Here is a 25,408-nt window from a genome sequence, read left to right as displayed (position 1 = left end):
CAGCAGAGCAGCAAAGTCCAAGAGCTCTGCAAGCTCCCCTGAACTCCTGTTTGAAGAGTTTCCTCAAAAGCTGCACCAGCTACTTTGCCAGCTAATCTTTCCAGCCTGCAGCTACAGAGCAAAGCAGAGCTGTGGACCTGTGTCAAAGGTACATTTGTTAACACATTTCCCCCGGAGTGCTAATTAACATTTACATCAAGTACTATGAGAGTGAAAAAGCTTCGACACAAACACACACTGCAGGGAAACGTGGAGAGTGGTGTGCTGTTTGCCCTTCAGGAGCTGGTGAAAATCCAGTTTGTTTTGTAATCTTCTGTTCTCTAAAATCAGATATTTCTTCAAGTTAATAACTAACCCGTTCTTTTTCGTTTAAAATCCTCTGAGTGCATTTAGAATTGTATGACAGCAAGGCCCTGCTGGCCCTGGTGCAAGCCAGCCCACGTGCAGGTCTCTGTGCTCAGCCACAGCACAGGCACAGCCCAGGCTAACCACAGAAAATGACAGGATTTTATGATTTTATAATAAACATAAACAAAAGAACATCAACACACTTTTGCTTAAGATTCAACCCTCTTAAACTAAACACTAAGATAGGAAACACAAACAGAAATATTTGTAGCTGGATCTTCAATTACCACATTTTGGGATGCTGACAAAAAGCTCTAATGAGTAACACTTGTACCCACAATGAGAGGAAGACAAAGTTATTTGCAAACACAAATTTGCACTTGAAAGATCCAAAGGCAGTTGCTGAACAGCTGAATTATGAGCTATTCTCAATATTATTTCTCAATATTTATTGAGAAATAAATGTGCTATCACAGTGAAGTACAAATTTTAAGACTGCAACCAATATAACTAAAATATGGTTGAAAAAATCCTCTAGATTTTTCCCAGGGCAGGGGGGAGTTTTTTCCCATTTTTTAAAGGAAAAACTAGAAAATATCAGGGTCACAGAAAGAAAATCATATTCTATGAGCCAAAAAACAATACTATGTAAACCTCCACCTACTCTGTGAACTTTTAGGCCATGATAGAGTGCATATTGCTAATTCAAAATATTCTCTCCTGCCACAACCATGCATCTTGCCCAGGCTCCCATGAATTACAATCTGTATCTAAAAAAGCACCAACAGGCATACTTGCAGATGTAGCAAAGACTGACTGAGCACACCACTCCCAGAAATCAGTTTCTAGCCCTCCACCTCTGCAGAAATCAGGATCTGAGATGAATAATATATACTACAAAAACACAGACTTTTTGATTGCAAACTGTTCTAGAATTCTGTGAGCATATTTTGTTATTGTTGCCAAATATTTGAGGTGAATAACTTTCAGCCTTCATGCTTACAAACGACTCTCATTGTTTTGTCCCTTTTTTCTTCCTCTTTTTTTTTTTTTTTTTGAATGCTGCTTCTGCCTTTTCACTGGATATCCAACTTTGTAAAAAAAAAATAAGAGTGGAAACCAGCAAATGCAGCAGCAGTTTTTTAGTTTTTATTAGACAGGCTGAAGTGAAGGACCCTCAGCACTGATGAGAATGACTGGGCAGTGCCATGGGAGATGCACCAAGCAATCAATGCTGAGATGTTCCAACAGGACCAAGTGTTTGTGTTTCTTCTGCTTGACCAGCTCTTCAAACTTATTTCCATTAGATACACATGTCTGTATATTTTATATATAGATACACATGTCTGAATATTTTTCAATAAGTAGCAAGCACTCAGATATTTTTAGATTTCCAGTTTCCTTAGTTCCCAGTAACTCCTACGAAGAAAAGGCAATACTGAGCTCAAATCTAAACTGGGACATTTGTGACATGACCTCCCAGAGACTCCTTCTCCATAGCACAAATGGCTGGACTGAAATCCTGGACTGAAAGCAGAGGCAACAGAAAATCTTCCACCAGTCCCCTCCCAAACTTGTGAAGACAACAAACCCCAGTATGTTGGGGGGAACCAAAATGGAAGTGGAAGGTCCAACTTCCAAAATGGTAATGATTTAATTTCAAGTGACAGGATGAGATTAATATAAACACTCCAACCTGTTCAAACTGGAAATCTTTCAAACGTCAAGCACAGGAATCAACAAGGTGTTTTTTTTCAGGCAGGATGTCAGAGTTACCCCCGTGGTTATATGTGAGCCGAGGACAATGTTATTACACCAGATCAGATTACAAACACAAGCAAACAGAAAACAATCTCTGAACGTCACTGCTGGGCTTTGACAAGAAGCACAGCTGACCCATTCGGGAGGCTGCCTGCTCTCCAGTGAGCTCTGGGGGAGCAGGAGGAATTGCTGCTGGACACCGAGTTCCACGCAGTTAAGTTGTCAATTTGTTTGCCCAAGTTAATGCTTATCCTACCCTGTGCTCGCTATGGTTTTACTCAACAGACTTGACCTGCAAATCTTAAAGCAGTGGCTTTGCTAAAATTATATGGAGTTTCTGGATTCTCCAAGCACCAAAAAAACCTATTTTGGTCGTTTCCACAGCACAGAAACCTATAGTTACTCAGATATTTGAAACTTCCAGTGAGGTGGATGACAGACGCTTAACCACACACATCGTCATTTCATTTCTGTGCCTAATGTTTAGCACAGCCTTGCTGTAAGGAATTTGTGAAGTTGTTTACAAAGCTGATGCAGAGGTTGCATTCAGTCTGGTCCAAGGGCAATGATTTACTGAAGTCACTTGTAAACAGCAGAAAGATAATATTTTCTGTGACTGAGGGAGGAGGGGGAATAAAAGTTCTCACCTTGCACCAAGGACCATTAGAGACAGAGCTGGTTTCCGAAATATCTGCTCCTTCATATTCTTCCATGTCTGAATAGTTGCAAAACTTTGTTCTCCAATGAAAAACATTAAATCATCTTCCAAGCAAAAGCAAAGCAAGCCATGCAGGCTCCAGTCTCCCAGTTTGTGAAAGCCCTGCAATAAGTCACATGTCGGTTTTATGGTCACTGGTCTAATCCAAGGTTGCAGGTCCTGGTTCCGTGCTGGATTTCACAGAGCTTGGCCTTTCTTTCAAGCCTTAATAATTCCTCTTGTCAGGCATTTATCTCCTTCAGCCCTTCCTGGTGGATCCAGGTTTTCACATAACAAATGGCAAACAGCTTCCCAGGAGAGCTGCCACTGAAGCTCTGATCATCTCAGGAGAGGCTGACAGCAGAGTGGAGTACGTGGCCACACCTCTCTGCTGCCAGAGCTGGCCTAGACCATAAAATCAGAAGCAAGGTCACCCAGCAACCAACCATTCAACGTCACTGCAGTAATAAAGCCAACTTACATTCAACTTCTTGCTTGGGTAGATAAATATTTTTATTAGAAGAAAGCCCAGAGGTGATGGCAGGGGGCTGACTGTTCTGAGCTGCGATAGATAAATTCTGATCGATGCAAAGCTTTCAGCAGACATTCATGGGCCACATACAAACCCACAAGGCTCTCTTTGTCAATGCCAGTGGGGTCAAACCCCTAAGCATTTTTCCCTAAGGATTCCCAGTGGGCTGGGTGGGTAATATCCAGAGGATATTTTTCAGCAGAGATCACAGGTTCCACTCACGCTCAAAAGTCTCCATAAAATAGGGATGAATTTACAAAGCAGCCTCCATTCCCTGCCAGAGTCAGTAAAAATCAGCTCGTAGCACAAGACTGCATACAGGAGCTTTCCTAAGCAAATGGAGTATTTTCCTCAGGAGCAGCCACATGCCCAAAGGAGCACACTCAGTTTAGGAAGTGACGTTTCTCTCCAAACAGACGCACACGTTAGAGAGAAGGGCTACAATAAACATAAATAAAAGCAGATAACAATTGATCGACCCTCTGTGTTCTGTTTGCACTGGGTATCAGGCAGTGCCACCGCAGATAGCTGCTGCCCTAAAATTTCGAAACCAACTGTGATCTCTGACATCTATTCAAAGGCAAACATGGCTTCATTTTCAGGGCAGCCACCTGGTCTGTCTCAGGAAAGGCTCTCTTTAAAGACAAAGAGAGGAATCCAGGGTCACTGGCTACTCTGGGAAATTAAGGCCACTTTCCCCCCTCTCTGATATGCAATTTTTCTTTCTATATGGCAAGAAACAACTCTTTTTTTTTTTTTTTTTTTTTTTTTGAGGGGAAGAGTGGCAGCTGTGCAGGAAGATTAAAGTTAATTCTGTTCAAATATAAAATATTCTAATCCAATGCTCATATTGGCAGCATCATTAAAAATTAGCCATGCAGGAATCTGATTTTTGGACCTCTTTCTGCCACTGATGCACAAAGTGCAGAAGTGATTTGGTTGAGATCACATGCTCGATTATCCTCATTATTAGTCACATAGGACTTCAGGAGGTATTTCTCAACAGTTTTTAAGTAGTTTGAGATTACATTTTATCAAAACTGTCAGTAACTGAAAGATCTGTCTTGTTGGGACCTAACAGCTACAGGCCCTCAAACAGCAGGGTATATCCCACTGAGCCCAGTGTACACACTGCTTGATCATGTATTTATGTCAAGGAAGTGAAGACAAATGTGACAAAAAAGGCAAGAATCATAAGGGCATAGGTGTGTCTTTAGGGAGAGAGCAAGGCAAAAGATGAGTGCAGACTGGGAAACCAGCAACTGAGCTTGTCTCTACCACTGATTTTGTCATTTCAAGGGGTAAATCAAAAGCCTCAGTTTCCCCTCCTATGCTGCGAGACCAGCAATATTCAGCATTAATATCTTAACCACAGCTGGTTAAGCAAACCAGCAAACAGTGCACTGGAGATGTTCAATAGCTTCACAAACTTACACCTCTCTCTACTGACAGGCAGGCTACTCTATGATTTGCCCACAGAAACTCAGGAAAAGCAAAGCTGGCTCAGCCCCACAAGTGCAGCAACACCCTTCAGCACACTGCAGCAGCACAGCTGAGCAAGTTCTGTCTCTTTTGAAATCATTCCCATGAACTCACTATCCAAACCAGAGACAACCAGGTGAGGTACTCCCTTCCCAGCCAGAAGATTCTGCTACAAATATGCACCAAGTTTAAATGTCCCTTCCTGTGATTTCCTATGCCCAGGTCGTTTTCTGAGAGCCAAAGAGCTTTCCCAGCCCAGAAGCCCAGGGTTCTCAGTCCTGGCTCCCAGGGCACCTCTGGCCACCCTCCCTGCCCAGCTGGGAGTCAGCTCAGCCTCGGGCAGGCTGTGGGGCAGGAACAGGGAGGGGACTGTAGCACTCTGTGCCCCAGTTATTCACAAGGGCTGTTAATTACAGCAGCTTCAGGGACCCTTTTTTTCCCCCATTCCTTGAATTCTCTTGGACAAAAAAATCTCTGATCACTAATTGCCATTTGAATTTTAAAAGAGCAGGCAAGGGGGCTGCCTGAAATATCAAATTGCTTTGCATTTTGTTTTTTCTCTGGTTTCTCTTTACAGGTCACCCATTTAGTGACATATTAGCTATGTTCCAGAGTGGGCAAACCCAGCCTTCTGAAGTTTGCTTGCATTAAACACCAGGCATTAAAAGTGCTGTAACTCATTATCCACGTAGGTGTCCATGTTATGTCTCCTGCTTTGATGACATTCTGTGGCAGTAATTTTCACAGGTTTTTTTGGTTTTGAATTCGCCATTTCCTAATTTGAAACAGCAATCAAAGGAAACACTTTCCACATACGCAGCATAACGTAAGATAAACTTTCCTATGGTTGCTGTAGAGAAGCAAACTCACAAGGTTTTCAGCTTCAACCTTTAGTGTAAAGCAGACATCTGTTTCGAGTTGTGTCAGATCACAGGAAGGATAGCCCACAGCTTGGTTTACTCCAAACTAATTTAGGAAATCAGAACTCTCCCCATGGATGAGTCACGAGCTTCTTGGGCAATGACAGGCCAGACACATTTGTCTCTGCAGCTTGCTGCTTCTCCCTGTCACAGGGCTGAGGGCTCTTTCCCCCATCTGGAGGATGTAGCCCCAATACCGAGCCCGTTTGTGCATCTGGAGTCCTGATGTCAAAGTCCACCAGGAAAGCAAATAAAGGACGAAAAAGAAAAGGGAAAGTGCAGAATGGGTCTAAAGATGGCTTTGAAGTACAGCCCAGGAGCGGAGATCAGGAAGTGAGAGCTGTAATTGCAGCTGGGTATCAGTTTCCTTTTTTATTTTGGGATCGCCCACAGCCTGCTGGAGTTTGTCCCTCAGAACACAGGCAGGAGCAACACTCACCTCTGCAGGAGAGCAGGAGCTGCTGGAAAATGAAGAACCACAGAGACAAAACAGCTCTTTGCATTTCTAATGCAGAGGCAAACAGAAAGTACCTTGAACATGTCTGAAATTACTTTTACTCCTTCTGGACCAGCCAGGAAAGCTAAAAACTGTTTCTTATTTTGCTTCCTAAGGAAGTTGCACTGTATTGCTTGTGGGCTCTGCCTGAGTTCCTTGAAATGGGGCCAGATTCAAGTAAACTCAATAGAGAGGAAACATCAGGCTCTCAAAAGTAGGTGGTCCAGCAGACCAGAGAGATCCTGCAAATACCCCCAGAGTGGAAGGCTCCCAGCTGAGCTCGGGCCATCAAGGGAAGGCAGAGCAGAGGGAAGGCACCAGTGTCACTCACAGGGGGCATTTGACATCAGTCTGGGGCAGGTTTATTCCGAGCTGCCTTGAGCCTGGCCGTGCTGGCCATTGGTGACACCCCAACACTGTTCAGACCTCGCCAAACTGCATCTCCAGCTGGGTGCAAACACAAATCTGGAACCCCAGATCTGGCAGGCCCTTGACCCAAGCCCTGGTAAAGCTCCCCTCCATGGAAGCTGCTCTGGCCTGGCACTTGCAAGCTGCTGCCTCAAGCAGATGTGTCAGAACAGGTTAATAGACATCCTGCTGTAACTTTAATGCTATTAGCCAACATTAAACAAAGGGTTAATTTTTTTTTTCTTCCCAAGATAAGCTGCAAGGCAGGGATCAGGGCTGCTGTGAGAAAACACGGACTCTTGGTGTAGTGAAATAAACTTGTTTGTTCCAGTTACAAAAGGCTGGGAGCTGAACTCTGGGGCTCAAGTTATCGGGGAAATGACAGCAGCTTGAAGACCATTGCAAAGGATTTAGGTTTTGGTATTTTCTAGGCATACCTTGAGTGCTTGACCGTTATAAATCTTTTCTTGTTTAGGAAAGAAATCTCATTTTTCATGATATTGTGCTTATCTTTTAGCAGGAGCAGGATATGATATGATTATGCTGGTGTTTGCAGACAGCAGGGGTGCACTACAGCCCATCTCTCAGCTTCTCAGTGAAGAAAATGAGCTACAATTGTGAAATCATTGCCTAACAATTGATAAGGACAACTGCTGCAATCCTCTCCCTGCCTCCCCTTGGCCAGCATCCCAATTACCACATTACTGGATATATAGAAAAGAGAATGGCAGTGTGGTTAAAGTACAAGCCACACACATAAAAGACAGAGAAATTATCTCCATGTCTAGTCTGGTTTCCTCTTTCACCTTTGGCCAAGTAGTTCAGTCTTTGCAATAATTCTTTTTCCTCCTTTCATGACAATATTTACCATCTTTCTGACAGCCCTTGAGTTCTCCTGAGAAATGGGGCTTTGTAAATAGGGGGAGAAACCTGTCCCTTCAAAGAAAGCCATGTCAGGTACCTTGTACAAGGTGCTGCAGGAGACTCCTTTAGGAGGCCTTTGCTTTGCAGAGGAATGAGGTTTCTTCCAGCCTTGTTCCAAACCAAGACCATCATTCCCATTTCACCCTTCTTTTCAAGGACTCCCTAGGGCACCATAACACCTTGCAGCATGAGTTGCCAGCTCTTGAGGTCAGCAATCCCAAGAAAACTCCAGTCCACCACAAGACCAAAGAGATTTGGTTTCACACATGCTCACCCTGAAATGAAGAGGGATGTATGCAATTTCTCAGTCTCCAAAATTTCTGACTTGAGAACAGCAAGCCCACACCCTCTATTGCCACCACCACACTGAAGGATGCAATGACTATTTTCTCCCATGAGAGAAAAGCCTGTGGTGAACCAAATACTTTTATGTGTCAAGTATCTGAAGTGTTAAGTAATGGTACTTTCAATGATATTTTTAAACCCCCAAATGTGTTATCACTTCCTATTCCACACAGATGCCCCATGCAGCTGTATTATTCACTAGACAGCTGCAGGGCAAAACCTCACCAGTTCTGCATGAGCTGAGTAAAAACCTGGGGCACTGAGCTGTACCTCCCCTGAACACAGTTCAGTATTACAGCCAGACAGGGCCAAACTCTACCCAACAGCCCTATAAACATCAGCCCTATAAACCCAGCAATTATTTCAGTGCTTTGCTGGCTCAGAAGTAATATAAACAAAAGAAGAAACAAGGAGAGGAGGTTGTGTTTGGATTCATATTTGCTGCTCAAAAGTGCAGCATAAATTAGGTTCTACCAAGCAGATATTTCAACTTATATTCAACATATTCAAAAGAAATAATGTGCAATTTGCAAGCAATTCCTGCTTCTGTAGAAACTTAAATTGCATTTTGTCCTAATGAGTTGGAATTTCTTAAGGGTAATGGGAATACATTCTAGTTCATCTTAAATTCTAGTTCTATTTCAAGAACAAGTGGTATTTTTTCATTAACTGAAGAAAATACTCTAGAATTAATCTGACAGAACATGAACTGCCAAGACAGACCACATCATCACAGAAATCTCACCTGTATTGGGTCTCAGTAAAATACCAGTCTTTGGTCCTTATTTCCTGTAAAGAAGGAGGCATAACTGAACCCCAGGATGATATCTAAAAGAACAGGGAATGACCCCTATAAATGTGGCTTTTGGGGCATAATTTTAAAGTTAATGGCTGTGTCAAAACATGTGATGCTCATCCCGTGTGAGAGAGGTTTAAAAAGGCAACAATTATCCTCATTTGGCCCTGATTTGATTTCTGACATGCTATGTAAGCCTGAACAATCCAGCCAGCCCTTAAGGAAACATCTGAGTCCCTGCACTCAGAGCCATTGTTTTCATGTGTATAGATACGCACTTTTGCGATGCTGAGAAATAATATTTTATGTATCATCACACAAATTATATCTACAGCTGGGAAAAATCTTGAGGTGTTTTCAAGGACTTTGATCAAAACATCATCAGGGACAAGATGAGTAAACAAAGAATGGTTCTAAAACATCCCTTAGGACAGGCTGGAGGAAAGCTACTGGCGTCACAGCAGCACCCTCTAGTGCTGCTGTCACTGGGCTTTGCCAGCACTGCCTGCATAAAATTTGTCATTTGGCGTCAGGATTAAACTTCTCTTGTCCTAAACACAGCTCACAATAAGGTCAGAATATCAACATCATCTTATGGACAAAATGAGACACGGATGGCTGTGGAGACAAATCCACCATTACTAACAAATATTTTAAGAGAGGGCTTGCAATTAGCTGTGTTAACAGCACCTACAGCCCAGTAACTCCCAACTTATGGAAGTGCAAAAGGTTATTTTTCAGTTGTTCAGTGGAAAAGACTCCAAGTAATGTAGAGACAGCCCAAAATTAACAACTGTCAGACTGCTGTGTTTTACCCCCAGGCAGTAACGAAGCCCCACAGAGCCTCTTGCTCACTTTCCCGGGTGGGATGGGGAACTGGAAAGGTAAAAGTGACAAAGCTCATGGGTTGAAATAAACAGTTCAATGGTAAAGCAAAAGCTGTGCACACAAGGCAAAATAAGGGATTTATTCACCACTTTCCATGAGCAGGCTGCTCAGGAGAGCAAGGCTCCATCAAACCTAGCAGTGACTTGAGAAGACAAACACCATCACTCCGAACATCCCCCTCTTCCTCCTTCTCCCCCCCATGCTTTCTGTGCTGAGATAGACATCCCAGACAGTCTGGGGTATTCCTGGGGCCAGATGGGATCAGCTGCCACAGCTCTGTCCCCTCCCAGCTCCTTGTGAGAAGCAGAAAAGGCCTTGGCCCTGTGAAAGCTCTGCTCAGTAATGACTACAACATCCCTGTGTTATCATCTCTGTGTTTCCAGCACAAATCCAAAACAAATCCCAAGACCACCTACTGTGAAGAAATTAGCCATGTCCCAGCAAAACCAGCACACAGTCACCTCAAAATAGGTGCATAACTCAGTCCATAAACGAGCGGGATACTCACCTGCCAGAGTGGTGAACATAAAAAGATGAAGGCAAAGATTGAGCATATGAAACAGGGTGGGAGACACCGACCTTGAGGAGAAGAAGGTTAAGCATGACTTTACAAAAACAGTTAATGCTCTCCTGAAGTCATGGAGCAGCTGCAAGGGAACCAAGCCCCAGTGAGCACCACCCTTCTCCAGCTCCTTCCCTGCAGCTGTGGGGAAGCCCAGCAGGAACTGGGTTGCCTTAAGTGCTGCACAGAGACACCCCCACCCAAACCTGGTAACGACTCAGCCCTCATCCCATTACATGTCATTTCCAGAATATGCTTTTCTCCAAGTGCCTCACATGGGACAAGGCCACAATTTTAATCACGCTGGGTTTGTCACTGCAGCATCCAGGGCCCCAAAAAGATGAGATGAATATCCAAAACTCCCTAAAAGTAAGTACTGGAATGTTAAGAGAGACAAGACTGTTTCCAAACCAGTCAAGAGATCCATGGATAAGGTAAAAGAACTTGTATTACTGGCAGAAAAAAAACCCAAACAACTTCAGAAACATAATGGTGGTGTTCAGGCTGAAAAACTGTGCACACAGTAGCAATTGTAAGATTTTTTTTAAAAAACATTATAAGGGAGAAACAAAAAAACTGGCAAAAGGCTGAAATGTTTATGAAGCCAGAGTGTCACATATAACTTGAGATGAAAATACTCCGACCCTGTGGAGGCACCCAGGGTGCACATGTTTTATTAATCCACTTTCAGCCAGTTTCTAGTGGTTTCTGCCATAGCTGGTGGTGTCTTATGGCAAGCACAGACACACAGACATTTTGGCACTGCAGCATGCAGAGCACTGGGAGAGATGACCTGCTATGTATGCTGCTCTAATGCAGCTGCCCAGCTCCAGCGCCAATAGTGGAAAGCAAAGCTTGGTTAGAGGAAGACTCAGACAAATTTCCATTGTCTATGAAGCCTTGATTTTAGAGAGAAAGCAGACACCATCTCTACCTCATTAAGCGCTGGCAGCTGCCTAATTACCTCTTTCCATATGTCAAAGCATTCTAGATTGTTGATATTTGACCTGTTGAGCCCTACCCAACTCTAAAATATGGCCATGCAGCTTGTATGTGAGCATGTTCTGCCTGACATCTCTTCTGTCAGGGTACACTGTGTTGTAAGAGCAAATTCCTCCCCAGTGTACCGAGAAATACCAGTGGTGCTTTCCCCCAGCAGTCATACCTCAGTGAAAAACAGAAGTAGAAATACGGTATATAAATAATACACAACAAAGTTTTTCTGCATTATGCAAGAGTTTAAGGTGTTACCAGCTTTACAGGGGAAAAAAATTCCATGTGTATTTTGTATTGATCCAGACATTTCATACTTACACATTAACAGAAGGGCAACAAATTGAGAATGCAAAAAACTTTATTAGCATAAAAAGTACATATCCAGCAATCAAAACTCAAATTCCTCCACAGCATTAGGCATGTTTGATACATATTTCTGTATCTGCTACATCTGAAGGAAGTCTAGGTTGTAAGATGTCAGAAGCTTAAGGTTGGGGAGGGGGAGTTATTGTTAGGTTTCTCTTTTGTGCCTCTTTTTAAGTTATGTAAACAACTCAGAGTGAAACCTGTACAAGCAGACTATTAGCTATCATTTGAACACTTAAAAGTTAAATAAAACCAAATTTCAGCAATAAAAAAGCAATATAAAAAAGTACTTGGGTGCATGACATGCATCAGAAGAAAATGTAGAAGAACATGGAAAGTAAGTGAAAATGTCTTAAAAGTTAGATAATACTGAAAATTCTCAGTAAATACCTGTATGGCTAGACATGAAAAACATGATGAAATTACTTGGTTCCCTAAGAGATCTATACAGTTGCATCTATTTCTACTTCATTAGACATGAATATATTAGAAAGATGAAGTGGTTAAAAGGAATAAGAAAAGTTTACTCAAGTTTCACATTTCAAGCTGCCTATTTGATAAGGTAACCAGACAGAGGTAGATATCCAGTATTAGTGGCCAAGCTATTCTACCAAGACCTTTTAGCTATCCTGTCAAGCTTTTACATCCAAAGCCAATGTGAAAAGGCTTCACAGATGAAGGATGTCTTTCAAAAAGGCAGCCAGGAAACCTGTATTGCTGATGGAAGCAGTCTCAATTATCCTACTGAAAGTGAAGGGTATTTAAGAATAAAACATTACCCCGACCATGATGAGGACACCACTTACCAAGCACTAGAGCTCATGCAGTCATTTTAACAAGAGTGACAGTGATTTGCTCATTTCCTATGCCTATTTTAGAAGCTGAACCATTGCTAGCTACTGGGCTCTTTCCTAGTCAAAGTAGGACTGCAGGGTGCCACGGCGGCGGATGTCGCACGTCCAGCAGTGGAAGCCGCCTCCCAGAGAATTGGCGTGGCGAATGTTCACCTTAATTGTAGAAATGCCTGGAAGAAGCACACAAGGCACACTTTAAAATTGGATTCTCAGCTTCACATGGCAAGGTCTGATCAGAACATTAGGTGATACTTTATCAGATCACATGGCCAGATATCAATGTGGAAGGTATTTGCTACTAGTTTGTTAAGAATTTGTTTTCCCAAATTCTAGGCAGAGAACAAACTAGGAACACAGCTGCCTTGTCTATTCTGGTGATACCCTCAGGATTACACAGGGCCTGGAGCACAGCCACTGTCTGATGTGTTATAATGTGCCAGGACTAAAAAGATAAATTTAGGTTTTGCAGTATGTGAAGAATTAGCTGAAATTCTACTTCAGTATATGATCAGGACACATTTTCATAAATGTGTGTAAGCATTTGTGATTCAGACACTGAATGTGCTCTTTTAAGTGCCTCTCAAGGAAAGAAGTATTCAAGGTAGATAGCTCTGACTCCCTTTTCCTCTGAAAGGGAAAAGAGGCTCCTACTACCCAGGTTAAGCTTCCTACCCCTTCTTTTCAGCTCTGATGGATGTTTCAGCTGTGGCTCAGCTAATACAAAGTCCCCACAGAAGGATCAGACAACTTCTCTGCTACAGAGTTTGTGTTTTTTGCTTCTCAGCACTTTCAGGAGCTCAGGAGCAGCTCTGTAGAATCTGCCTCCTAGGTCAGCAATACTTTTGTTCCCAGTAGACCCATCTCAGTCCTACAAACTTTCTGACTACCAGAGTTTATTTAGAACTTACATAGACTGTGAAGTTCAAGGGTGAAAGATAAGTCATGATTAGCATTAATTGCCTCATTCTTTAAGTACTTTCAAGTATTCTAAAATCCACAACTCTTTGCTCATGCAATAAAGCAGCCTAAGACTGAGCAGCTGTGCATAATAAGACTTCCATATTTTATATTCAAATACAGTTCTCCTGTCACTGCATATCCAAAGGAATTCCATGGTATCATGAAGTTACACCTCACTGAGATTCTCCATAAATGAGCAGAAATACCTGGATTAAGCAATCTTAGTTTGGCATTTAAAGTACAATGAGTTGCGCCTAGAAAAATCTGAAAGAATTTCAGCAATGATGGATTCCCAGCTCTATATCATTTAGCAATACGTGAACTCAACCTCTGCAAGACAGATATTGACCTTAAACTGGACAGTTTACATTTAAAAAACTCACTCAAAGGCATCCTTGCAATAACTTTAGTTGCTACTTGTACCTTTATGTGCTGCAAGCTGCAGGGGGCAAAAGAAGACCTTATTTCTATGACTGAAGTATTCAGGAGAAAAATCACTGAATTATTCTTACTTGCTAATCCAGCTGTTTGAGTACATTTTCCAGTGCTGTCTGCTTTGAGTGAAACCTCCCTTTGCCCTGGCTGGTAGCACAATGATTTTCTTGTAAGTGTATGTAGGAGTGTGTTAGGACATACCCAGCTTTTCAAACATCTTCTGAATCGATGTCTCATTGGCATCCACCATCACACGTTTCTCATCCAGCATCAGGACATTCATGGAGAGCCACTTAGAAGACATCCACAGAGGGTGATCTAGAACAGGAGAATAAACCTTGTACTGTACCAGTGTTACTCCTTATTAATACTCTTAAGAGTACTCTTGGAATCCTTGGGAAAGGAAGGGTGACTGTACCATCTGGGATGAGTGGCACTGGGGGTTGAATCACTGTCCAGCCAGCTTTCTTGAAGAGCTCAATCTGGAAGAGCAATTTAAATATATTCTCAAGATGGTTCTTAGAATATCAAATTATATCCTCCAACCTGTGCCAGATTTTCCCAGAATATTCCAATATGCATGACATCCCCTGCCCTCAGGTTTTTATATGCTAGGTATGTTAAAGGCAAAAGGTAGCATTTGCAGGTTGGAGCTTGTAAAGTGAAAGTATTGGTAACAACCAAAACATATTCAACTATCTTGTTTTTGATTATAAAATCAAAATTATTATAAATTATTATAAAAGCCATTAATATGAGTTACACTGACGTTTCTAAAAACAAAGCCATCAGAAATAATACAAAATTGCTTTTCCTTCATACTTTTTAAGAAAATAATTATGCAGTTCATTTAACAAAGAGAACAATGTAAGGGCATCCCAAGGAATAATTTATGTCGCAATTTTACACAATTACATCAAAATTACGAGGAGGATAATTTGGTGAAGGAGAATTGACTTTTCATCTTAATTGACGGAGTAGTTGGAAGAGTATTGGCGAGTGCTCCAGCGTTTCCACGAGGTGGAGCCCCAATCCCGAACCCTTAATAACCGGCCCGCCTGCCAGGATTTTAAAGAAAAGCTCCCTTTCATCGGCACCATTCAAGAAAAGCCCCCTTTCATCGGCACCATTCACACACACCCCCACCGCTCCCCGGCTATCCTGAACGGCCAAACCAGTTTTTGTGAAAGCATTTATCTTTTCTATGGACACAGACTGCACTTTTCCCTGAAAAAAGTCCCAGAACATGGGTTTAACACGAGGAGACCAAGAAGAACATCTGGTTCCAAGTAACACTATGAAAAACTGTGGAAGGGAAAAGGGGAGGGAAAAATAAGATTGTTTTTAAAATTATTTTCTCAGAGTTGATGCTGAAGGAGGCAGCAATTCAATCCGACCATTGACATTGGAAGCACTTGCTGAGAAGAAACCAATGCTGCTTTCAGGAGCTGTGCATGGCTCAGAGCGGGCAGCACCCAGCTCTGTCCCTCTGACTCAGGGTCAGCTCAGCCACTCCCCTGTGCTTGTACAGCTTCTGAAGCCACAGAGATCCTCCCAAAAATCCTCAAGCTCTGCAGTGCAGGGACACGGCTGCAACAGAGACGAGCTCTGGCTCTCTGGACGGCTTTCTGATCTCATTGTGCTGCTCAGCAATATGAGATTTTTCTCAGTGTAGTGGCAGGTTTTATACATCTCTCCTCTTCCCTACCCTTCAGAAGGTATCCAAAGCTGAAAGCCTGAGTAATTACCAGCTTTCTGCCATTGGTTCAATTAATACCAAAGGACAGGCTTCCAAAATAGGAATAAAAAGGGAGATTTCTCATCGAGCAGCAGAAGCCCTTCAATTTCTCTTAGGATACAACTGAAGTATTTAAGCAGTCGAAGTGTTCAGAGAAGTAGTATATCCCAGGTGCTTGCTTTGATACAAAATTAAAAATTAGATTGCTTCCATCATATTTAACCATGGATCTAGGAAGCAGCACGCAGCAGAAGCTGTGGAACAGTAATTCCCCAGCAGGGAGCTAACCCAGCTGAGAGGTTTGAACACAAAACACTTTCCCCCCTGTACACTCACCTGATGGCAGGGACGGTCCGGGTTAGAGAGCACAAGACCAGGCCCAATGATATTAAAAGTGGCATCAATGTGCATAGGGTTGGGATCCTTAAAGGATATTCTATGCACTCTGTAGTCTGGTGCAAGGTGTCTCCTCATCCATTCAATACCCATGTAGTTTGTAACCTGAAAAACAGGACAAATTAACCTTTACTAGGCTAGAATATAAACTGCATCCAAGTTTACTTTGTTCAAGGTTTTATTTCTTTAAATATTTCAAGCCAATTTAATAGAGAATTATGTGCCTTCAGCTAACCCCTTACCTGGAAGGCAATCATCCTGTAGATCAAACATTCTATGAAGAGCAATTTCTTTTGCCAACTCTCTTATTTTAACATTTCTTAGGAATTTTAGGAAAATTCCTGTTCCTGTTCTAGATTTAGGAATTTTAGGAAAATTCCTAAATTCCTGTTCTTAGGAAAAGACAAAATACCAGTCACTAAGAGAGATACCAAAACTGTTGAAAGAAAGCTTTGTTTACCTGGCTCCTTTGTACAAAGATATCTCTTCCAGCTCTGATGAAGTCAGCAGCATCAAAGCATGGCTCAAATTCAGTAGTTACAAATTTTCCCTGAGCAGCCAGTTTATGCCTGTCTTCAACAGAGTGGATTGGATAATTCTAGTTTTAGAGAAGAGAACAACAACTTTAGGTCGGAGATGTTAAAAGGAAGTTCTTAAATAATTTGTTAGTAGGGAATAATTTGAAATTAGGAAAATTGATAGCTAGTGAGTTCCTTGGAGGTGGTTTGGTTACTTCATATTAGAATAGAAAAGAAAATCTAAATGTGGAAATAAAAGTGAAAGGATTTAAGCACATTCAAGAATAGGTCATGAGATAAGGGACAAGAGTTATATCAAGAAATTAATTGCTCTTCAGAACCAGATCAAAAGTACTCATTACCAGTGGAGTTTAATACCAGTCCAACAAATCACTGCACACTGACAGAAATACTGGACTGGAAGCTATATCCTAACAGATGTGGACTCCTTACTTTTCCACATTTTGGAATGGAGAAGAACTTCAAGCTAGAAGATGGATCTTTATTATTACAAATAATTTTAAAATTTAACAAGGCAATTCAGAACAAGTGAGATGTAAAAATCCAGCACAAATTAAAAATACCACATAAATCATTACAGGCTCCAGAAGTTTTCTAATACTGAAGGTGACTCTGAGGTAATTTTGTTTAACAAAGTCTCCTTTGTATCACTGATGACACTGTTCCCAGAAAGTTGCAATCATTTCACAACTAGTTCACTGCATTTATTGTAAATGCTGTCACCAAGGTTCTGATGCATTTGGGGGCTTACAGGAAACTACCAAAATTGTCCAAGTCAAAATTATTAGGAAGAAAATTATAAAACTATTCACTAAAATATTTGGAAGGTAAATACAGTTTAGATCCTTCACTATTTCTTTTATGTAACTTTCAAAATGCCAATCATCGTGCAAAATAAGGATTATGAGTTGGGCTTTTAACTGTGACAAAATATATATTATTTTCCACTTTCCCCATGCACCCAGGACATATGGACATTCTCAGGGAATTATCTTTATTCTTGAAAGTAATCTCTATGATGCTTTTCTAGCATTCCTTCCTCTTTAGTAATGCTCAGTTACAGCCAGTAACCAAAACAATTCAAAGCAGAGGAATTTAATAGGCACAACTTCCTGTTCCTTGTTCTCTAACTGCACACACTGAGTTTCAGCTGGAAAGGCTGCAGCATGTTTGCATACACTAGGGGGAAAAAAAAAAGTCTCCAGAGTTGTTTTGTGCCATTCTCCCTCACAGCTTTGTGAATCCTAAATATCAGGTTGAAACTACCAAAAAAATTCTGTATAATGAGAACTGAAGTTCTGAAGGCAATTTAGAGCAGTACCTGATCATAGAGTTCATCTGCCATGGTGGGTTTGGGGGCAGTTGTCCACTTAGCACCACTGTTGAAATAATCTTTGATTAGTCGTCTGTAGGCCCTGTACTCAAAGAACCGAGCACGCCAAGCCATAGGTGCTTCAATAATTTCATTTCCCACCACTAACAGGATGTCTCTTGGCATGGCACCATACATACCTGAAAGGAAAGTGGCCATTAATGAGAAAATATACCTTTCTCAGCTCTTTCTGCTCAGGCACTTTCCCCTTTCTTTTTACTATTCTTTCTATCCGAAATAATGGCAAAAATAATTCTTAGCAATATGAGGAAGCCAGCACATAATATCAGGTCCTTACATTCTTCAGTAATTTTTCAAAGTAATATTTTTCATTCAAAATATGCAGAACTTTTGCTACAAAGCCCCACTCATAACAGATTCACAGCTAGATGAAAGCCATCCACCATCAAGCTTCCACTTCATTTGGCTAATGAAAATTAACTAGACCAAGGCTTATGCATTACCCAGATGACTTTAAAAAGTGATTATGGGCAGCAAATTTTCCAAGTGAACAGCATTTCTTTATAGAGCATCCTTTTAAAAAGTAATAGCACAGAGGAGGAATTTGATGGAACACAGAACTAGTGCAGAAAGCAGTCCCATTAGACTTCCCTCAACATTATCAGTTCCTCAATGGATTTGAATTCCACTAGAAAAAATTAAAATTATATTTGACATGAAAGAAGCCTGTGACTACACTTGATGCAAAGCTTGGTGAGCCAGTGTGCTCTCACTGCAACAACCATACATGGAGGAATGTGTGTAGGCAAAGGGACATTCACATTTCCTTGGCACTAGTTAGGTTCCTGGTAAAGTGTTGCCTCCAACTGTTTTGTCTTCCATAGTTTAAGGTGGATCCAACTCCAGGATGCAACAAAGAGCTATCAAGAGGGTCAGAGGGACTTTGAGCACTTGTCTCCACAAGTGTAGGGGACAAAGCAGAAACATCCTACAGCTATTTTGGGGGCCATGGCAGATTAGCGCTTCTTGGCAGCAGCAGTGACAACACAGAGAGGGAACCTGGCAAGAGGTGCTGGTGTGGGAAGTTCAGGCTGGGTGTCAGGCAAAGGTCCTCCATCAGGAAATTCACCCAGCACTGAAACCAGTCACCAAATCAGGTGGCAGAATCTCCTTCCCTGGAGATCTTCCAAGCCTTAGCTACAGAAAACAGTCACTGGCCTCACTTAGTGCTGGTGATAATCCTACTCCTAGCTGATGAGGTAGGTAGACTAGATGACATCCAAAATATCTCAGACAAGACCTTCAATAATGGAAAAACATTTACCTGTAGACTCAAAATCAGGTGTTTTATACTTCACAGACCAGTCAATTGGATCAGGCCTCTTGACAATAACACCTTCTCCCTTCAAAATATTGCACATCTCTTCAATTTCAGCAATAGCTTTTTTTAAATGGTCTTTGGGGAAACCCTGGCCTCCAAATTTCTGGTAAAATCCCCAATATTTTTCATATGTGTTTGCCTGGAACAAAAGGACATGAAGTGACAAAGAATAAGCACCAGTTATTTTGAAGTGAAATAGAAGCATAAGATGCAATTCTTAAAGTTTCTTGTTCTTGATCCTAATACGTTGGAGTGTGCATTTTATCTGTTCCTGCAATATTTTGACTACATTACACTTCAGTAAGTACTGAGTGGCTAGTGTTGCCAAGTAGCCATTTGGTCCCTATTACAGAACACTTTTGCAAACACACCACATATGGCAAACACTGTAGACTCTATTTAATAAGGCTATCAGACATGTTTTTAAATTAAAACAACCTTGAGCTCATCTGCAAAATGCACACATCTGTAGTCACCTTCTTACAACCTCACTTCAGTAATGGGACAGTGGTGACATCAGAAATTCTAAAGCCATCCCAAGTACAGTAACATGCTTTGTTTGCCAGAAGGGGCCATACTTAAGGGGGAGGAGGAGTCTAGAAAAGGCAAAATATCCTAAATTCACCTGCCAGGGTTGGATTAAAGCATGTTCAACATTTACAGACCTAAATCCTCTGCTGAAATGCTGTGATAGCCTTCTTAAATAAAAAACAAATTCAAAATAACGTCCCAGTTCTCATGGGTAAGTAAAAGCAGACATATAACCAAAACAAATGATGCTGCTTCAGTTTGATGAATCTGATGTTCCTCTGTCATGTCAGAGTTAGCTGAGATGCAAATGCATATGGAGCCCTTCTGGAATGACAGCAAGGGGATGCAGAAGAACCTGCCCTTCCAAACATGAGGCTGTCTCCTGACTGCAGTCCTGACCACCTCCCAGAACACAATGTTCCCCCAAAATCAGACTGATGAGGTTCCTTTGGGCTAGCATTGCCACTGAGCCCTGAGCAGGCAAGGCCATCCATCTGAAGGCATCCCTGATCCCCTTTAACAATCCAGGCTATTCCCTCTGCTGTTTCTGGAGATTTGCCTCATGCTATAGAGGTAAGAGAGAAGAAAGAAAATTCAGCCTTAACATTTACACAGAGAGCCTCAGCATGGCCATCCTGCTCCTCCAGTACTGAAGCTTCTTCCCATCCTTCCTGAGGGAATTTGTTCTTTTTCTGTAATTGAGGTCTTGGGTAATTTGAGCCCCTCAAACTTGCCAGCTGGTCAGAAGTCACATGCAGATCACATGAAGTGCTCAGCATTCCTATGGAGACATGTTCTGCTAATGAGATAAATTCTTCCTGCGGATTGAAGCTGGTTATTTTCAGAGCCAGCCATGGTGTATGTGAATATCATCAATCCCTACGAGGTGCAGCTCCTCTCTGCTTTTTTTCAGACCTGAGGAACCACGCTTGTGTTGCACTAATGGGATGGTGTGATCTTAAAGTTACAACAGAAAAAGGCGTTACACTATAACACTACTCAGATTCCCTGCCTTCCAAAGAACTGGGAAAAGGGTAAATGGCTGGGACACGTACTTCATAGCAAATCAGGGTTGACATTTCAGGCCCCTTTGGTCATAGACATACAAGTCAGTTCAGAATGTCCAAAAAGGACCATGGATAGGAAAAGACAACATTCAAAACAAACGATTTCTTTTCAGAAATAGTGTTTTAGGAAAGATTGTCCTTAAGAAACAGCATTATTGTTCCTAGCCTTGCTATTTACTTTAAACATTTGTCATGGAAAATAATTAACATTATTAAGATATACCATTAACCTAGTAAAAACAGTTAATAAATTTAGGATATTAAAACTTAAATTCAGATCAAAATTCCTATTGCCTTATTCAGTAGTAAACACACGGACACTCTCATCTTCTTAGTCAAGAGACAAGGATCTGTGTTAATAGTACTCCTCACCCAAAATGCATTATTATTCACAAAATATACTGAAAATCATTGCAGAATATAAAGCTATAAAATTCAGCTGCTTAACTCAACTGCTTCAGAATACATCTCAGTTGTGGGATTTTTCATTGCAGTGCTGATTCAAACAGGACATCTTCCTAATTGATGTCAAGATTTTTCAAGTTTTCAAATATTGTATTTACCTCTACATAGCCTGTTTCAAGCTCTGAAAAGGATATACAATAAAGTGTCAGCTCATTAATATTCATCAGAGATGCAGAGCTCCTTATTCAATTCCTTCCTTCCTCCTTCTTATGCCAAGCACATCATTCCCCCATCACAGCAAAAACACTTGAGTATACCAAACCCTTGTCTCAAAGCAGAACAGAGTGCTGAATGCAGCCATACTTCCTGCATTTAAATATTTAGCAAATAAACATGCATACAATCTTCAAACACAATCTCAACACAAGTATTTGAGATACATTTTTGGAGTGTCTCAGGTCCAAAGCTTCGATTTTTCCTTATAAGTGTAGAATTTATCAGTTTTAAACTGCAGTTTTTATGAGCAGTGCCCCTCATGCCCAGCAGACAGGACATGAGACCCACCAGCTCCAGTTTTGCTGCTCACAGGGAACAGGACACACCTTACCTCTTGGCCACATGGAGATCTAGACAATCATGAATCTATTAATTAATAATAATAATGTCAAGGTAGGACCGGACTACTGCTTGGATTATTCAGCAACACCTTCAGGTGTTACTGCTGCAGTTTCTACAGCAATATTTAAGACAAAAGCAGAGAAAATTAGAGGGAACCACATCTCAAATTGGCTCTGTTCCCATTACATGTTGTGGACTTGGCAACTGACATAAAGCAATTTTAAATCTTGCTTTAACTCTAAGTCATAGGTATTTGAATTGCAGAGGTAATCCTATACTTTGACATTCCTCACTGAGCTTTTGATATCACATGTTAAAGAAAGTGAAGTTCTGACCTACTGTAGGTAGTTATGGCTTAATAGGCAGTAAAACCTGCAGAGCATGTGGCACTTCAGCAAATTAGACACTTGAAATATTTTTTTGGTGCTAAAGCAAGCCACTAACCACTGCTTAGAAACTGAATTTTGCCTCATTTAATATCACAATGTAAAATGTTAGATGTTTTTTTTCCTTACTCTTTCTGTACATTCATTATGTCAATCCTACATAAATGCACATACAAACACTTGCATATTAGAAATGCTAACCCTCATCCACCTCCTTCTCTGAAGCTGCTAGGATATCTTTGGAGTCTCTGAAAAACATAGCACAGATTCTGATATATATATATATATATATATATATATATATATATATATGGCTAAGGGAAGAGAAGTCTTCTATACAAGTACATCTCAAACTTTCCCTGAACAACAATTTCCAGCACTTTAAATTTATTTTCAGTATCTTTGTTTGCCATTCTTTCAATGTCAGATAAAAATTCTTTTTTTCTTTCTTTTTTTTTTTTCCTAACTGAGTCAACTTTGTCAGGCTATCCTTTAAATTTTTACTAAGGTCTCTTGGGTGGAAGCCATGTGCCAGCTCATTTTGCTTTGATAGCCATGGATTACATGCTGCCCTGCAGGTAGTGCTGTACTGGAACAATGAAAGATTCAAGAACATGCCCACAAATGCAGGTAACACACACACTCAGCAACTTTAAAGTCCAGGTGAAGAACACAAAAATCTGGAGCAAGTCTACTGTTTGAGTATTACTGTTTTAAATGCAAGATTTCAGAGAAGAAAGAATCATGGATTTATTTCAGCTGCTGATACAGTTTTAGGCACAGAAAAACCCTGAAAGAACAGTGGACTATGTATTTCCACAAATTATTTACTGTAGCACACAGGAGTTTCAGTAAATTACTTCACAGCTGTCTGACACACGAGTCCTGTTGATCTGTGGCTACAGAACTCAATCTTGCTCAGACTATTAAGTAGAAATCAATGCTTTTTTTTCAAGTTGTAAATCTACTTAGCTTCAAGTCAAATTAAAGTTTCATTAGTTCAACCATCTCTAAAGATTGTGTGTGTACTTTGGTAACATCAGGGCTATATTACATATATTGGAGGTTGTCTCTACGAGTGACTTCTGCTAAAACAGTTACTTCAGTTGAAATTCAAAGAAAAAAGCACATCCCTCATCAACATGGCTATGCTGTAAAATTTCACAGATGTAAAAAACTACCTTGAAAGAAGAATACCCAAAAGTAAGCATGACACCTTATGCTTAATTTTAGACATAAATTCCACATTTTCTATTTAAAGTTAGTTTTTATTGTTTACCTTAACCTCCACAGAAAAAGGTGGGACACAAGCATTTTCAGCTCTTCCCACGATGACCTCTTCCAGTGGGTCCCATTCATTGTATGAGCAAACAAGACAGTCCTTGGGCACAGGGCTCGCAGCTTTGTCATCAGCAGCACAGGTGTTCCGCGAGGCCGCAGCTGCCTGGGTGCTCTGGAAAGTTCGCTGCACCCATCCTGTAAAGGCTCCTCGAAGCTTAAAATAAAAATAAGAACAAAAATTATGCTTCCCTTACAAAAGGCAAAAAGTTATGGCCCAGCCCACAAATGCCTTAACACTATAATCCCAAAGCAACGTATGCCATTTGAAGTATTAACAGAAACACGGCTTGTTACAGCCATTCTAATTTATTCGCAGCCTAGCAGATGCTTAGAGGAACTTCTGTCTTTTAAGGTACACCCAGTTGAGAAGGGTAAGGAGGTCGGAACACGGCACTTGCAGACTGGGGGGGAGGATGCTGGGTGAGCCTCAGCCTGCGGCGGTCCCGCACCGTCCCGTCCCGGCTCGGAGCGCCCGGCGAAGGGACCGCGCGGGAGCCGCCCCGGGAGCATCCCCAGCCCCAGCCCCGGATCCCCGCGGCACCAACCCTGGAGCCGATGTAATGCGCTGCCTCGGCCCCCCGGCTGCCCCCGCGCAGGCACCGCACTCGCAGCATCGCCGCCGGCCCGACACGACGGGACGGGACGGGCCGGCCCCGCTTTATGTGCGCCCGGCCCGGCCCGCCCCGCCCGGGGGCAGCGCCCGCGGGGCCGGGCGGGGCCGGCTCGGCTGGCCCGCTCCCGGCCGGGATCCCCCGGCTCTGCCCGGCTCGGCTGGCCCGCTCCCGGCCGGGATCCCCCGGCTCTGCCCGGCTCGGCTGCCCCGCTCCCGGCCGGGATCCCCCGGCTCTGCCCGGCTCCCCCGCCCCGCTCCCGGCCGGGATCCCCCGGCTCCCCCGGCTCTGCCCGGCTCGGCTGCCCCGCTCCCGGCCGGGATCCCCCGACTCTCCCCGGCCCGGCTCCCCCCCTCCCGACCCGGAGCGGCCGGGCTCGGAGGCGGCCCCGGCAGACACAGCCGCAGAGCTGACCGACGGCTTCTTCCAACACACCTGGATTTCTTTTCCACGCAGGGCTCTTCAGCAGGAACCTGGCTTGGAGAAAATTACGTTTTAAAATATTTCTCTAAAATGTGTAGCGAAGTGCATCGTACGGTTATTTTTAGTCATCAAGTACGCATATTCTTCATTAAGCCTGTAGTGGACAAATTCAATTTTACCAAAAAATTGCAGTATTTCATACATTAAGAATTCAGATCTTTAGACTACGACCTAAAGAGCTGGTGATTCACCTAGAAAATATTTTAATTACTTAATTACTGGAGTTTCAAGAATATCGCAAACAATTTCAAATTCTGACTTCTCAAAATCCATATCGTGATATGATGAAAAGCTATCCTAAAATTAAAACCTAAACTGGTTAGCTCCTGGTAGATTTGTACACAATTTCCCTGCAAAACCTCTCCATGATAAAATCAACAGACTTATCTTGAAAAGATAAGTTTTCTGTCTCAACAGAAACAGTCTACAAGAAATGTGTTTGCAACCAGCTCCACTCATATTTAGTATATCCCACTAAGCCTATTCTGCATTTGCTCTACTTTGCACATAAGTTGACTTTCAAATAATTTTGTTTTGCCATGTAAAAAGCAGACATACCAAAAACCAATCTTATCCAAATTATTCTGTTTAAAGTCGTAAAAAATCTATATCTTTCTTCCAACATGATTTTTGGTTCTGTCTTTATCATCCATGTAGTGCCTTGCTCAATACTCCTCCAGCCTATGCTCTGCTCTGCTCTCCAGGGCTCCTACACTGGGGCTTGAACAGACACAGTATTTAACATTATTTCTACATGCACGATTGCAGGGAGTGCTGGTGAGCTCAGCACACATTTCTATAGCAGGAAA

The 25,408-nt window shown here is 42.0% G+C and overlaps 2 protein-coding genes across 2 annotated transcripts in view; both read right to left on the bottom strand.

Annotated features, from left to right (window-relative positions):
• PDE8A (phosphodiesterase 8A) overlaps positions 1-2,855 on the bottom strand; it is a 136,431-nt gene extending 133,576 nt beyond the window's left edge. Inside the window, exon 1 of the mRNA XM_084213363.1 lies at positions 2,757-2,855. Within this exon, the coding sequence (XP_084069489.1) occupies positions 2,757-2,822 (66 nt within the window). The 5' untranslated portion in view covers positions 2,823-2,855. The remainder of the gene's footprint in view (positions 1-2,756) is intronic.
• Positions 2,856-12,150: 9,295 nt separating this feature from the next.
• GATM (glycine amidinotransferase) lies at positions 12,151-24,119 on the bottom strand (the record flags this gene model as incomplete). The annotated part of the gene is made up of 9 exons (XM_084213750.1): positions 12,151-12,545; positions 13,972-14,088; positions 14,189-14,252; positions 15,845-16,009; positions 16,365-16,502; positions 17,765-17,955; positions 19,101-19,296; positions 23,444-23,659; positions 24,051-24,119. The coding sequence occupies 9 exons, from the start codon at positions 24,117-24,119 to the stop codon at positions 12,433-12,435; spliced, it is 1,269 nt and encodes a 422-aa protein (XP_084069876.1). The 3' UTR covers positions 12,151-12,432.
• Between the last annotated feature and the right edge of the window lie 1,289 nt (positions 24,120-25,408).

Source organism: Fringilla coelebs (genome assembly GCF_963513975.1).
Source record: "Fringilla coelebs genome assembly, chromosome: 12".
NCBI lineage: Eukaryota > Metazoa > Chordata > Aves > Passeriformes > Fringillidae > Fringilla > Fringilla coelebs.
This window is presented reverse-complemented; position numbering and strand designations above follow the sequence as displayed.